The sequence below is a fragment of the Lacerta agilis genome, chromosome 8, assembly GCF_009819535.1.
Source record: "Lacerta agilis isolate rLacAgi1 chromosome 8, rLacAgi1.pri, whole genome shotgun sequence".
NCBI lineage: Eukaryota > Metazoa > Chordata > Lepidosauria > Squamata > Lacertidae > Lacerta > Lacerta agilis.
The window spans coordinates 68435415-68449410 of NC_046319.1; the positions used below are offsets into that span (position 1 = coordinate 68435415).

The 13996-nt window shown below is 47.6% G+C and overlaps 1 protein-coding gene across 1 annotated transcript in view; it reads left to right on the plus strand.

Annotated features, from left to right (window-relative positions):
- The first annotated feature begins 3093 nt into the window (after window positions 1-3093).
- Window positions 3094-13996, plus strand: part of LOC117051585 (IgGFc-binding protein-like) — a 30737-nt gene continuing 19834 nt past the window's right edge. The window contains exons 1-8 of the mRNA XM_033158124.1: window positions 3094-4312; window positions 5516-5865; window positions 6234-6807; window positions 7258-7859; window positions 8644-9211; window positions 10192-10790; window positions 12773-13352; window positions 13448-13647. Coding sequence (XP_033014015.1) covers window positions 3103-4312; window positions 5516-5865; window positions 6234-6807; window positions 7258-7859; window positions 8644-9211; window positions 10192-10790; window positions 12773-13352; window positions 13448-13647 — 4683 coding nt within the window. The 5' untranslated portion in view covers window positions 3094-3102. The remainder of the gene's footprint in view (window positions 4313-5515; window positions 5866-6233; window positions 6808-7257; window positions 7860-8643; window positions 9212-10191; window positions 10791-12772; window positions 13353-13447; window positions 13648-13996) is intronic.

Here is a 13996-nt window from a genome sequence, read left to right on the forward strand (position 1 = left end):
TTTGATGCACTTGCATCATAAGGTTGATCACCAAAGTGCCATTTCTCTTTCTTCTCTTCTTGTTTTGCAGCCATGGGGACGAGGATGCTGCTGCCAATCGCCGTGGGGCTCACCCTCCTCAGTGGTGAGTAGAGACTTGGGTGGCGTGACTAGGAAATAGTCCAAGGACTAAAGTCTGCAAATAGGAGGACTGAATGGGCAACCCGCAATTCAGCCATGTGACCAGATAACGATCGGTAGCAGATAAGAGTCACATAGTTGGGGAGATCTATAGGGAATGTATCCATGCCTCTGATTAGGTTTGCCACAAATTAAAAGTGAATTGTCAGTACAGGCTTTGGATATGGGCTGGTTGTGGGCTGTGATTGCAAAATCTAGGCAGATCCTCAAATCATGTACTAGGATGAACATCCTTCGGGTGATATACAGTGAATTCTACTTGTTTTGTGAGCCCACCTGAGTCTGAGCGGGAATCACTATTTAAAAGGACCACGGGGCTAAGGGTGTCTTAACCCCTACTCTGCCTGAGACATTTGTGGGCTTCTGCAAGCCAGAGCAGATGACAAGACTAGATGGGCTAAGACACTTCAGTGTGTAGTGATGTGTGTGCCTGTGTGCAGGGCAGGATTTAGGTTTGATGAGGCCCTAAGCTACTGAAGGTAATGGGGCCCTTTATATGTCCAGCTGTCCTTTGTCAACAACAAATTGTCACTGTTTGTTGTGTTGAATATATGACTCAGAGGTCAGCAAACTTTTTCAGCAGGGGGCCAGTCCAGTGTCCCTCAGACCTTGTGGGGGGCCAGACTATATTTTCGGGGGGGGATGAATGAATTCCTATGCCCCCCAAATAACACAGAGATGTGTTTTAAATAAAAGCACACATTCTACTAATGTACAAACACCAGGCAGGCCCCACAAATAACCCAGAAATGCATTTTAAATAAAAGGACACATTCTACTCGTGTAAAAAGACGCTGATTCCCAGACCGTCAGTGGGCCGGATTTAGAAGGCGATTGGGCCAGATCCGGCCCCCGGGCCTTTGTTTGCCTACCCATGTAGCTATATGGTAATTTATGGACTTAATAGGTATCTAAAGCCATTTGCACATGTTGTCATGCAACCAGTCCATGCAGAATGTAGGCACCCTATATATGATGTTGTTGTTGTTTAGTCGTTTAGTCGTGTCCAGCTCTTCGTGACCCCATGGACCAAACCTTGGACCAACTCTATATATAGAAATGAGCAAACCAGTGATATTTTAGGGAGCAGGGTAGCAGATGGGGCCCATTACTTGCATCATAGGAGCCTACACAACACAAAAGACTGTTGCTGTATGTAGGTTTTATTTTATTTGTTTTTTATCTTATATTTTGGAAATGTACGTCCATTTTTCCCCTTTAATCCCCCCCCCCCGAGAGTGGTGCCCCAAGCTATAGCTTGTTTAGCTTTTACGTAAATCTGGCACTGCCTGTGTGAATGCAAGGATGCTGCATATGAGGGTGTGAATAAACAGAGTCAGAATTGAGTGTACTATTTCCTCATTCTGAGCAAAATCCGGGATCCTGGGAATTTAATTATTCCTCCCTGCTACTCTTTTCTTTTTCAAAAAGAGCAAGTTCCTAGCCAGTGGAAAGTATGAGATATTATTATAGAAGATAGTGTCAGCTTGAAGCTTCAGAAAGCAGAGGATATTTCTGCACAGGATTCTAGGTAGGCCCTCCTTGACAGAGGCCAGTCCCTTTACTGAAGGAACGGTCTAGAGGGAAGCCCTCCCTTTGAAAGAGTCCCCTATTTCAAGGGATGCCTAGTCTAATCAGACTCAGCTACACAGCTGCAAATAAAACGTTTTAAGTATGTTGTATAGCGCATTATACAAATCTGGCACTAGATGGCAATGGGGAGCTATGGCAAATTCAATATATTTTTCTAAACTTTTTTTTAAAAACAACAACAAACAAACATTTTCACACCGTTATTTATATGTGTGTAGATTCCACCCCAGTCTCATTTAAAGTTAAAGAGATGCTTGAAGTAGTAGCATCAGTAGCAGTAGGTAATAAATGAAATCCAGGAAGCAGGCTGTTAGGGGGCAGAGAGGCAAGTCTGGATTCAGTCTCCCATTCCCCAGCAAAACAGCTGCTGGCCAGAATGAAACCTTTTGAAAAAGAGCTAACTACACATGCATGAGAAGCCCAGATGAAGCCAGGGGCTCATGGGTCTGCCAGTATCTTCTCTGGCACACATGACCTCTGTATATGCCACCTCAAATATCCACAATGCATGAGAGAAGTGTTTGCTTCCCCCCCCCCACCAGTTCCTGTTTGCACTGGCTTAGCCTCTCCTGCTTTGAACACAACCCCTTAGGCACGCCCACATTTCATTGGGTGTGAGGATTGGACACTTGCCATCTTTTCCATGCTGAACAGAGGGAAGCAGCAAAGAATGTCTCTCTGTGAGTGCATTGGGGCTGATGTCACTGCCTCCCCCTCCAATCTTTTGTGGTCCTGTCTCTTTTTCTGCTCTTCTAGATCCATTTTGTGTTATGCCACCCTTTTGACATCCATTTTGTGAGGGGTGCCCATGGCACTTTCTCAAATTTCCAAAAAATGCCTATTGCACTGGGAAGTTGGAAACGTCTGACATGGGGGCACTCTGTTAGATAATGTAATAAGTATTCTTATTTTGGGGTGTGTACATAATTTTTTTGATGGGATAACCCTTTGGTAGGGCACATTGTCAAGACTTGTGGGCACTACCTGGGCATTTGGATTCTTTTACTGTCTTCCCATAAAGTCCTTGTTCAATTAAAGGAAAAACAAAATATCTATTTCCCACTGTCAGATATTTTGGTGGATTTTATAGACCCTGTCATAATACCCAGACATCATACCATCCAACCTTTGGAGATCCAAACCCAGATGTATGTCTTCTGGGATATGCTCCTGGGCAAGTCAGGTGACCAATTCCTCACTTCCCAAATCTCATGAGGTGCCTAAAAACACGTGAGATTGCAGCCCCCCAAAAGTGCTTTCTGGGTTGCAGAAGGACAGTGGGAGAGCATGCTTACTTTTCTTTCTTTTCTTCCAGGCTTCCATGCCATAATGCCCACTGGCCGGGAGTTCATCACAGCCTTCCTGCAAAACCACAAACTGGACTACTCTGAAGCTCAGTTCCAGCTCTTCGTTTCCGGCTACTCACCTTCTACCACAGTCACCATCTCAGTCTACAAATCTAAGTTCCACAGCCAATTCCCCCTCGCCCGGGGTCAGACTGCAAAGGTGAAGATACCAGCTTATGCTGAGATGGCCGGCACGGCTAAATTCTGCTACACTGTTGTGGTGAAAGCTAACCAAGACATCTCTGTGTTGGCCCTCAACTCCAAGAAGAATACAGCCGACACCACCGTGATCTACCCAGTCCACAGCCTAGGCACAGAATACTATGTCCTCACACCTCCTGGAGAGCTGTCCAATTCGTACAAGGAGTTCTCCATCATCGCATGGCAGGACCGCACTGCGGTGGAGGTCTATCTCAAGGGCAGCGTGAGATTCCAGGGGCGCATCTACCCAGCAGGCAGCAAGCTGAATGCCGTCCTTTCTCCCTACGAAGCCATCCAGCTCCAGAGCCGCCAAGACCTCTCTGGCACCCTTGTAAGATCAGCGCGACCAGTGGCAGTGCTGAGTGGGCACACCTGCGCCAATATGAACACCAATTGCAACCATGTGGTGGAGCAGCTTCTGCCAGTGTCTAGCTGGGGCCGGGCCTTCTTTCTCCTCCCACTCTCTTTCCAGACAAAGTACGACCTTGCGTACATAGTGGCGTCCCAGCCCACCACAGTCACCTGTGTCTCTGGTGGGATCCATACGAACTACAACCTTGTGGCCGGGCAGGTGCTTCAGCTGAAAGTCTCACGTTCAGGTCCCATTTACATCACAGCCAACATGGGCATCCAGGTCTTCTTCTTTTGCACCGGTGGTACCCGTTCTAGCCTGACCTTTGACCCCTTCCTCCTTAGTATCCCTGACGTGTTCAGCTACTGCACATCTTACACCCTCGGGGGCCTGGAGGACTTTGACAATTCTGCGTTCATCGTTGCTAAGACCGCTGCTGCTTCTGGGATCACCATGGATGGTCGTGCTTTGAGTGGCGCCTCTTGGAGACAGATTCCAGGAACAGAATACTCCTGGAGCGAGTACAGTCTGGGGAAAAAAGAAAGCACCCATTCCATGACACACCCCAGCATCCCCTTTGCCCTGCTAAGTTTTGGCATTGCCAGCAGGAATGCCTATGGTGCAGTGGCACTCTGCCATAGTGGTGAGTTGTGGGACTTATTAAGGTGGGAGTTCAAGGTGCTGAATTTCCATTGAGCAAAGGATGATCAGCATTGCAGGGTCCGAATCCCTGCTCAGCAATGGAACTCAATGCATGATCTTGGGCCAATCTCTCTCTTTCAGCTTAACCAACCTCACAGGGCTCTTGGGGAAATAAATTGGGCTTAACTCCTTGTGCATAGCACTGAGCTTCTTGGAGAAAGGGTTGGATACAAAGATAGCCTCCAGTTCATGGAAACATAGGAATATAGGCCCTGCCTTAGAATCATAGATTTGTACAGTTGGAAGGGTCATCTTGTCCAACCCCTTGCAATGCACGAATCTCAACTAAGGCATCCATGACAGATGGCCATCCAACCTCTGTTTAAAAACCTTGCATGTCACCACCTTCCAAAGCAGTCTGTTCTTTATACTGAGTCAGACCATTGGACTACCTAGCTCAGTATTGTCAACAGGACTGAGTAGCTGACAGTTTTAGTAATATACAACTCTCTTGTGGCATTTCTGCCCGGAAACACATGGGAGGGACCTCTTGCCATAGCAATACATTTGGACTGGGATTGGCTGAGTGGAGCAGAGCATTGGCCAGATAATAGAAGATGGACAGAAATGTCACCAGGAGCTTCTCTAAATTAAAATGTAAGTAGAAAATGTGTGCAAGGCAGGAAAGCGTGTGTAGCTTTGAGATTTTGGGGGGAAATCCTTTTTTTAAAAAAAAATCCTTGAAATTCTCCTTGGGAGGTCTTTGCCCTATAGCCCCAGTGCAAGAGCCTTTGCTGTGTGCAGTGCCTATATAACTGTGCATGCCTAGGTAGGCAGCCTTTTCCAAATGTTGCCTTGAGCATGTGCACATCTAGAGGATTTAGCTAGCAGCATGCATGATGTTGAGGGCCTGAAACATTGGCATGGACCCACCAACCTTCATCTCCAAGTGTTTGGCGTGTATATGGAGAAGATCAGACAATGGGAGGATAGCTTAAGTATTGCTATCAGAACTTTATCATTTAACTTGTCTGATGAGTTGGGGTATACAAGAAAAAAAAATGGCTGCCTCCATCCCTCAATCTATCGCTCTGATTGGATTGAAGGCCACCCCTTTGACCTCTCCTCTCTCTCCCTTCTTGTGCCCATTCTCTTCCTCTCTTCCCCACTGTTATACTAACCCCTCCTCTTTTCTCGCCAGCCTCTCAACCTGCCCCCCAACCATCCTGCAGTTCCACCAAGTGCCGGAAGAAGGAGACTTGCCAGATCAGGAATGGCCAGCCTGTATGTGTGGCGCAATCTACTGCCACCTGCTGGTCTCTGGGTGACCCCCATTACCGTACTTTTGACAAGCAGAAATACAACTTCATGGGCACCTGTACCTACACACTGGCCAAGACCTGCGGATCGGACACGACACTCCCAGCTTTCCACATCACAGCCAAAAATGAGAACCAAGGCAGACGGAGCGTGTCCTTCATAGGGTTTGTGACGGTCCAGGTCCATGGATACCACATAAGTGTGGCCAGAAAGGAGTATGGCATGGTCAGGGTAAGAACAATAGCATACCATTGTCTTAACTGCATGAACCAGGGCCTATATCAGGCTAGGGATGAATGGGTCAGTCAACTTCTATTCTGTGTCACTTTTGCATGTGCTAATTACACTGAGGACTGATCATCCTATTAGGACTATCCCTCCTGATATTTCTGAATGGGCATGTGTAGTTCTATTTTAAATAGCTTACTGTGGCACACCATGACTTGGATTGCATAGGTTGGGTGCCACATTGGGTGTGGCTTGTCCTGTTTCACAGCAGGTAGTTGGAACACCTCCCAACTCTATCCTTCTAGGAGCAGCCAGCCCCTGTACACTAGGGGCTTCCATAATGCATATCTAACAGTAACATATTGTACCAGGTGAATAACCAACGCTCCCGGCTGCCCATCTCCCTGCAAGAGGGGAAGCTGCGTCTATACCAGAGCGGGACCTCTGTCTCCATCGAGACCGACTTCTCACTGAAGGTTTCCTATGACTGGAACAACCGTCTCTGGGTGAAGATTCCCAGCAGCTTCTTTGATAACGTTTGCGGCTTGTGTGGTAACTACAATGGTGACCCTACTGATGACTTCAAGACCTCGGCTGGGTCCTTGGCCCCCAGCCCTGTGGAGTTTGGGAAGAGCTGGAAAGTGGAAGATGGCAACAAGCTCTGCTGGGATGACTGCCATGGAGAATGCAAGAAGGTCACCTTGGAGGTGCTCATCAAATACAAAGTGGAGACTTTCTGTGGCTGGATCAGCAAACGGGAGGGCGGTCCGTTCAGCCAGTGCCACTCTGTTGTTGACCCCGAAATCTTTGTGGAAAACTGTGCCTATGACCTCTATATCTATGAAGGCCACCGAGAAACTTTGTGCCAAGCACTACAGAGCTATGCCGATGCCTGCCAGAGGGAAGGCGTAACCCTGTTGGACTGGAGGAGACTCACGGGCTGCTGTGAGTAGAATTAATTGCTTATGACAAGGGTCCCCAAGATCCTTTGGGTGCAGGATCACATTTGGAAATATAAGAAACTGTCATGGGCACCGCAAATTGCCCGTTTCCCAGAAGAAAAATTGCTGATGCTCATAATGCTTTCCTTCCCAAAAATTCAAAACACTTATACATTGCTCAAAACAAATAAAACACAGGAGGCACCTGTATCAAATAACACTGTAAATTAAATGACAAAAAAATTGCCTCTATTTCACAACACCCAACCTCAGCAGCTTGGGGCATCCATCTCAATCTACCTAAAGGCTTTGTTAGCATTGTTGCTGGGAGTAATGGGTCCCTCTGGTAATAAATCCCAATGAAAAAGAAAGGGATTGTGGATAATTGTGCCCTTATTCTTCTCTCTCTCTCTCTCTCTCTCTCTCTCTCTCTCTCTCTCTCTCTCTCTCTCAGTGCTCCGTTGCCCTGAGAACAGCCAGTACAAGCTCTGCGGCTCAGCCTGCCCTGCCACTTGCAATGACCAAGCTCTTCCTTCCAACTGCTCTTCATCACGCTGCGTGGAAACTTGCCAGTGCAACGAGGGTTTTGTGCTCGAAGCTGGGAAGTGTATCCCCAAGGCAGCTTGCGGTTGCGCCTTCGAGGGGAAGCTCTTTTCCCCCGGCGAGCAGATCTGGGGAGACAGCACATGCACAAAGCGCTGCGTCTGTGACCCGCAGAGCAAGCAGATGAAATGCCAGCCTGCCAGCTGCAAGGCTGGAGAACAGTGCAGGGTGGAAAATGGCCTCCAGAACTGCTACCCAACCAGTTATGCCACCTGTTCCGCTGCCGGTTACTCTCATTACCACGGTTTTGATGGTCAGAGTTTTAACTTCCAGGGCACCTGCCTCTACATATTTGCAGGACTCAGCCAGAAGCGCAACGACTTGGTGGATTTCCAAGTCTTAGTCCAGAACTCGGGCCAGGGCGGCTGGTCTGCATCCCTCAACAAACTGGTCAAGGTTCAAGTCTATGGCCTGGAGATAACAGTCAGCTGGGCTCATCGTGGAAGAGTTCTGGTGAGTCTAAATGAGGCCTCCTTTGGTGAGCGAGTCTGTTAAAAGCCTGCACACATCTATAGAGCACATATATGTGGGCCCCGTCCCCATTCCACCCTGTTCCACCCTCTGTTCCACCCTCATTCTGCCTTCTGGGTCCAAAAGAACCCATGTGTCGGCAACAACAACAACAACAACAACAAATTTTATTTATTTCACCCCCATCATTCAGCCCGGACACTGAGATCCAGCGCCGAGGGCCTTCTGTCTGTTCCCTCACTGCGAGAAGCAAAACTACAGGGAACCAGGCAGAGGGCCTTCTCGGTAGTGGCGCCCGCCCTGTGGAACGCCCTCCCATCACAGGTCAGGGAAATAAACAACTACCTGACATTCAGAAAAAACCTGAAGGCAGCCCTTTTTATGGAAGTTTTTAATGTTTGATATTGTTGTATTTGGTTTCTGTTGGAAGCCGCCCAGAGTGGCTGGGGAAATCCAGCCAGATGGGCGGGGTACAAATAATAAATATTAATATTAAATATTAAATATTAATTTGCATAGCCCACAGGCCGTTGCATTAAAAAAAAATGTGGATGTGAGGGCGATCTGGCTGCGACATCTGTCACCCCATTGATCGCCAGGGTTGATTCGGCTGATCTGGCTGCGACATGAGTCGGCAATTGCATGTCAATTGAATGCACCAAAAATGTCTGCGCTAAGCCATCATTTAGCATAGCTCAAAGCCATAGCACCAGATTTTGAGCCTGATCTTCCCCACTCACCTTTCCCACTTTATCTCTCCTCCAAGGTGAACAGCTTGCTGACCAACTTGCCCTACAGGATGGGCCTGGACCAAGTCCTCATCTATCAAAAGGGCTGGGATGTTGTGATGCAAACAGATTTTGGCCTCACAGTCAACTTTGACTGGCAAAGCCGCCTCACAGTCACTGTCCCAAAGTCCTATGAAGGGGCCCTCGGCGGTCTCTGTGGCAACTTCAACGGCAACAAACAAGACGACTTGGCACCCAGTGACACTGGGCCAGCCTCAGGTTCCACAGCCTTGGGACGGCGCTGGAAGGTGGCCGAGTCTCTGGGTTGCGGAGAAGTGAGCCCCAGGGTGTGTCCGGACTTGGAGAACATTGCCCAGCGCCAGCGAGGTGTCAGTGCAGAATGTGGACTCCTAGTGGACAAGAGTGGCCCGTTTAGGGAGTGCCATGGCAGAATTGACCCTGAGGTGTTTTTCCTGGACTGTGTTTATGACTACTGCACCTTTAATGGTCAGAAGGCTGTGCTGGGCCATGTCATTGCTGCTTACACTGCAGCCTGCCAAGCCATACAGGTGACCATATATATCTGGAGGATTCACATATTCTGGAGTAAGTATAATCCAGTTTGCTCCAGTTGGGAAGAGGGTGGAGCTCCCTAGGGCAGTGTTTGTTTTTAACCTTGGGCCCCTCAGTATTGCTGGATTGGGTGGAATGGGGTTAGTTTAGAGGGTGCACATGGCATAAAGGATAGGAGCGATAAGAAATTGATCCAGTTCTCATCTGAAGGTGAAATTACACAATTCACACTTTCCAAAGCAATGGGTGAACCAAAAGGCAGCCACCCCTCAAAATCTACACTTTCCCAAATTCAACAATGCATTTCTCCAGCCAAGTAATGTGCTCAAAAAGCATATATTAGGTCGGGTAAAGGATAACGAATGCATATATCAATGACAATAACACATGAAAAAGTGCTATAAAAGGGAAAGTTGCATTAAAATATATAAGGAGAAATATGCTCTAAAATGTTGAAGAATGTTTGTGGGAACATTTGAGCGTTGTTGTTTTTTTTTGGGGGGGGGGATGCAAACTGTTGTGGAAATATGGAGAACTGGATTTAACACTGGAATAATGAGAAACCAGAACTGGCATATTTCTCTGTCCCTACACATTGCTCTTTCCTTCCATGTTTCGTTTCTCTCCACCTACCAGCATCTGCCTGCTGAGGTGGCCCTCAGCCTTGGTTCCAACCCTCCCATTCCCTCTTCACTATCCCACAGTTTTCCACATCCGCAACAGGCAGCCAATAATCTGTGGCCCCCTGAGCATGCTCTGTCTCCATTGGGCTGTTTAGGGTAGGTGGGTTGCCCCTTAAGGTTCTCCTGAGCCTGCTGACATCTCCCTTTCCTGTATGGGTGGGTGATGCCGCTTTGGCTACATAAGCAACAGCACTCGTTCCTGAACATTGGAAACAGGGTGAGCAATGCTGTCATAACAATCTGGGTTTATGTTAGTCTCCAGTGTAGTAACGGAAATAGAAGAGTTTCTGATGTTGATGGGAAATGCATTTCCTAACCCTCTCATTCCAGAGCCGGTCTGTCCCCGAAACAGCCACTACGAGCTCTGTGCCAGGAGCTGCCAACAGACCTGCAGCAGCCTCTACTCTCCTCTGCCTTGCTCAGCACACTGTGCAGAAGGATGCGTCTGCGATGAAGGCTTTGTGCTCAGCGGCGACCGCTGTGTCCCCATGTCTCAGTGTGGCTGCGTCTACCAGGAGCGGTACTATACAGCTGGGCAAACCTTCTACCCAACCAGCAAGTGCAACGTGGAGTGTGTGTGCCAGGCTGGTGGAGCGGTTGCCTGCAAGGAAACCTCATGTGGCCCTGGCGAGGAGTGTAGGGCAGTGGACGGCATCCATAAATGCCACCCCGTTGGCTCAGCCACTTGCTCAGTCTCTGGCGATCCCCATTACATCTCCTTTGATGGAGTACGCTTCAACTTCCAGGGCACCTGCACCTATGTCCTTGCTAAGGCTGCCATCATAGACAAGAAGAACTTGAAGGCTTTCACCATCACTGAAGAAAATGAGGCCTGGGGGAGCAGAAAAGCCTCGGTTGCCAAGATGGTCTCTGTAGAAGTCTATGGCACCACACTTACTCTGATCCAGAACAAGAAGGGACAGATCAAGGTAGGTGTTTCCATGCTGTGACTGTGGAGGCCAATGCTGGATCCACACGTCCTTCCACAGTGGGGACATAGGTTTCCGGTTGGGAGTTGACCACAGTGAGGGTTTGCCAAGCGTGCCTTCCTCTTAGCGCATTTCTCCCTTTCATCCTGAGTTCGAGTGTCTCCAAAGTCCACGACACCTTTGGTAAAGGCTGTTCTCCAATTGGAGCACTTGTAGGCCAGTGTTTCCCAGTTGTGGGTGTCTATACTACATACTACTACATACTAATTAGGCATACCAGGCTATTTTGGCCAAGTTACATCCACCTGCTCGTTACATCCACCCAGGGCTTTTTTTCAGCCAGAACTCGCTGGAACTCAGTTCTGGCACCTCTCAGGTGGGTGCCATTGCTATTATAAGAGAACCAGGGAGATATTCATGGTGAGTTCCAGCACCTCTTTTTCTATAAAAATAGCACTGCCTACACCTGATGTCATATATGCATTTGAGGTATTTCTGAGCCAAGAATTGCATCACCAAATTCAGAGATGTGTGAGAGCTGACAGATAACTGTGTTCCGATCCAGGTACTTGTCCAGAAAGTGCACATTGGATGGAGTTTGCCATCTACAGTTCATTTTATAAAGCTAATTTTAATGAATTATATCTAACACTCACTCATGCACACCTATGTTTAAAATAAGGGTCACAACTATCCTCTCTGAATTTTTAATTGTGTAATTTTCAGTTTCACTTGGCAATTTTATCTCCTCATTGGTGCTAACATATGTTTGTACTTTTGTACACAAAGTGTAATGGCCAGTAGCTGATGCAAACATAGCTATCTGTATATATTATCTCCTGCACATCTTAAGTCAATTAAACATTAATGAAGCTATTGATTAAGCCAGTGAAAAGTTACAGCCCTATCATTTCAATGAAAATTTCAGCTGCTATGTTTGAACATGAGATTTTCTTCACTGAATAAATCCAGACTTGGGGGGAAAGCCCACTGCTTTAATCATGGCTCTAGTTTTACATTAGTACAGTGGTACCTTGGTTTATGAACAGTCCTGTTAACGAACTATTCTGTTTATGAACTCTGCAAAACCCGAAGTAATGTTCTGGTTTGCGAACTTTACCTTGGTCTATGAATGGAAGCCAAACAGTGGAAGGGCACTGATGGCTGGAGACCTCATTAGGGAAAGCGCACCTCGGTTTAAGAATGGATTTGGTTTAAGAACGGACTTCAGGAACGGATTAAGTTCGTAAACCAAGGTACCACTGTACATCCCCTCTGCCCTTTTCTCCCCAGAAGACCACAGTTGCATTTCACCTTGGTTAGGCCAAAGGAAGCTGCCTTATACTGAGTAAAACTTTTGGTCCATCCAGCTCAGTATTATTTGCTCTGCAATGACATTGAGCAGCTATCCAGCATTTCAGACAGGTAGTCTCTTACTGCTCTACCTGGAGATGCTGGGGAATGAAACTGGGATCTTTTGCATGCAAATCATGGACACTACCACTAATCTGTAGTCCTGTAGTTTTTGTGCTGAAGGGGTTGCGCTACTCAAAAATAACCAGTGATGAGTGTCTTAAGCAGAAGAGCCACCAATTCAGCCGCTCTGAGATGGGGCTGCTATAATACAATCTGTCTTCCTTAGCATCCAGGAAGTATGACCTTCTGCCAATTCCAGTAATACAATGTGCACACTAGATTTGCATATGAATGGATACTTGTGAGTGGATATGTTTACATATGGCTATACACAAGAATCTACTTTCCAACAGACCTTAAAGATAAGTTTGGTCATGAGCTTGTTACATGTTGAACCATTCACAAGGTGCCCCAGCGCATGCAAATCCTCTGAAAATGTCAACTTGGGTGGAGTTCAACAATACTTGTGGGATAAGGGCCTATTGCTGGAGGGTCAAAGATCCCTGAGACTAGTTTTGTGTCCTTTGAACATCTGCCCTTTGAGACAGCATGTCCCCTTCTTCCAGGTGAACGGAGTGTTTCATTCCCTACCCGTTGAATTTTCTGGTGGACGTCTCAGAGCTTATCAGCATGGCACTAAAGTCCTGATAGAAACTGACTTTGGTCTTATTGTGAGCTACGACCTGGTTTACCGTGTGACAATTGCCGTCCCAGGAAGCTACTGGAACCAAATGCAAGGCCTGTGTGGGAACTACAATGGGAAGAAGGAAGACGACTTCCTGCTCCCTGATGGCAAGACAACCTCTGATGTAGCTAAATTTGGTGCTGCCTGGAAGGTTCCAGTCCGTGGGGCAGTTGGACCTTGCTCAGATGGATGCTCTGGGAACAGCTGCCCAGTCTGCGAGGAAAAGAAGGAAGAGGTTTTCAAACAGCGCCATTACTGCGGGATCCTCACTGCATCGGACGGCCCCTTTAGTGTTTGCCATGCAAAGGTGGACCCCAGTGTGTACTTCAGCGACTGCATCTATGATGTGTGCCTGGGCAATGGGGACAGTGAGGCCTTGTGTCAAAATATCCAGAGCTACGCCTCTGCCTGCCAAGAAGCTGGGATCCCCATCCAGACCTGGAGGAGTCCATCCTTTTGTCGTGAGTACTGAGAACTACAGGTAGTATTATTATTATAAAAATCTTTTTAAAATTTTTGTCATGTACCTTTTTCTTTAAACCTTTCTCTGTTGCAGCTCTCAGCTGCCCTCCAAACAGCCACTATTCACTCTGTGCTGATCTCTGCTCCACTCACTGTGCTGGGATCACCGACTCCAGAATATGCCCCAGGACGTGCGCAGAGGGCTGCCAGTGTGATGACGGGTTCTTTTTTGATGGCCTTGACTGCGTCACGGTGGAGACCTGCGGGTGCAATCACAATGGAACATATTATAAGGTGCTTTCCCTTAAAGGAGATAGCGTTGCATTGCTTTGAACAAGTGCAAGGTAGGAAGTTCCCTCTTCAGCTATTTAAAGGGCTATAAAACCAGGAGTGGAGAACCTTAGCTCTAGGGGCTAAATGTGGCCCTCCAGGCTACTCTATCTGCCCCTCTGGACTATATCCAGGACACTCCCCTCTCCCCAGGCCACAACCCCTCACTGGCCCTGCTTCACACTTTCCTTGAGTGTTTTTTACCTGGCTAGAATGTGTCCTTGAACTCATAATGCCTCTTTCGTAACTGGATGGAGGATAGAGAGGAGTGTGTGAGCGTGTGTAGGAACCCGACTACTGTACAAAGGTAAAA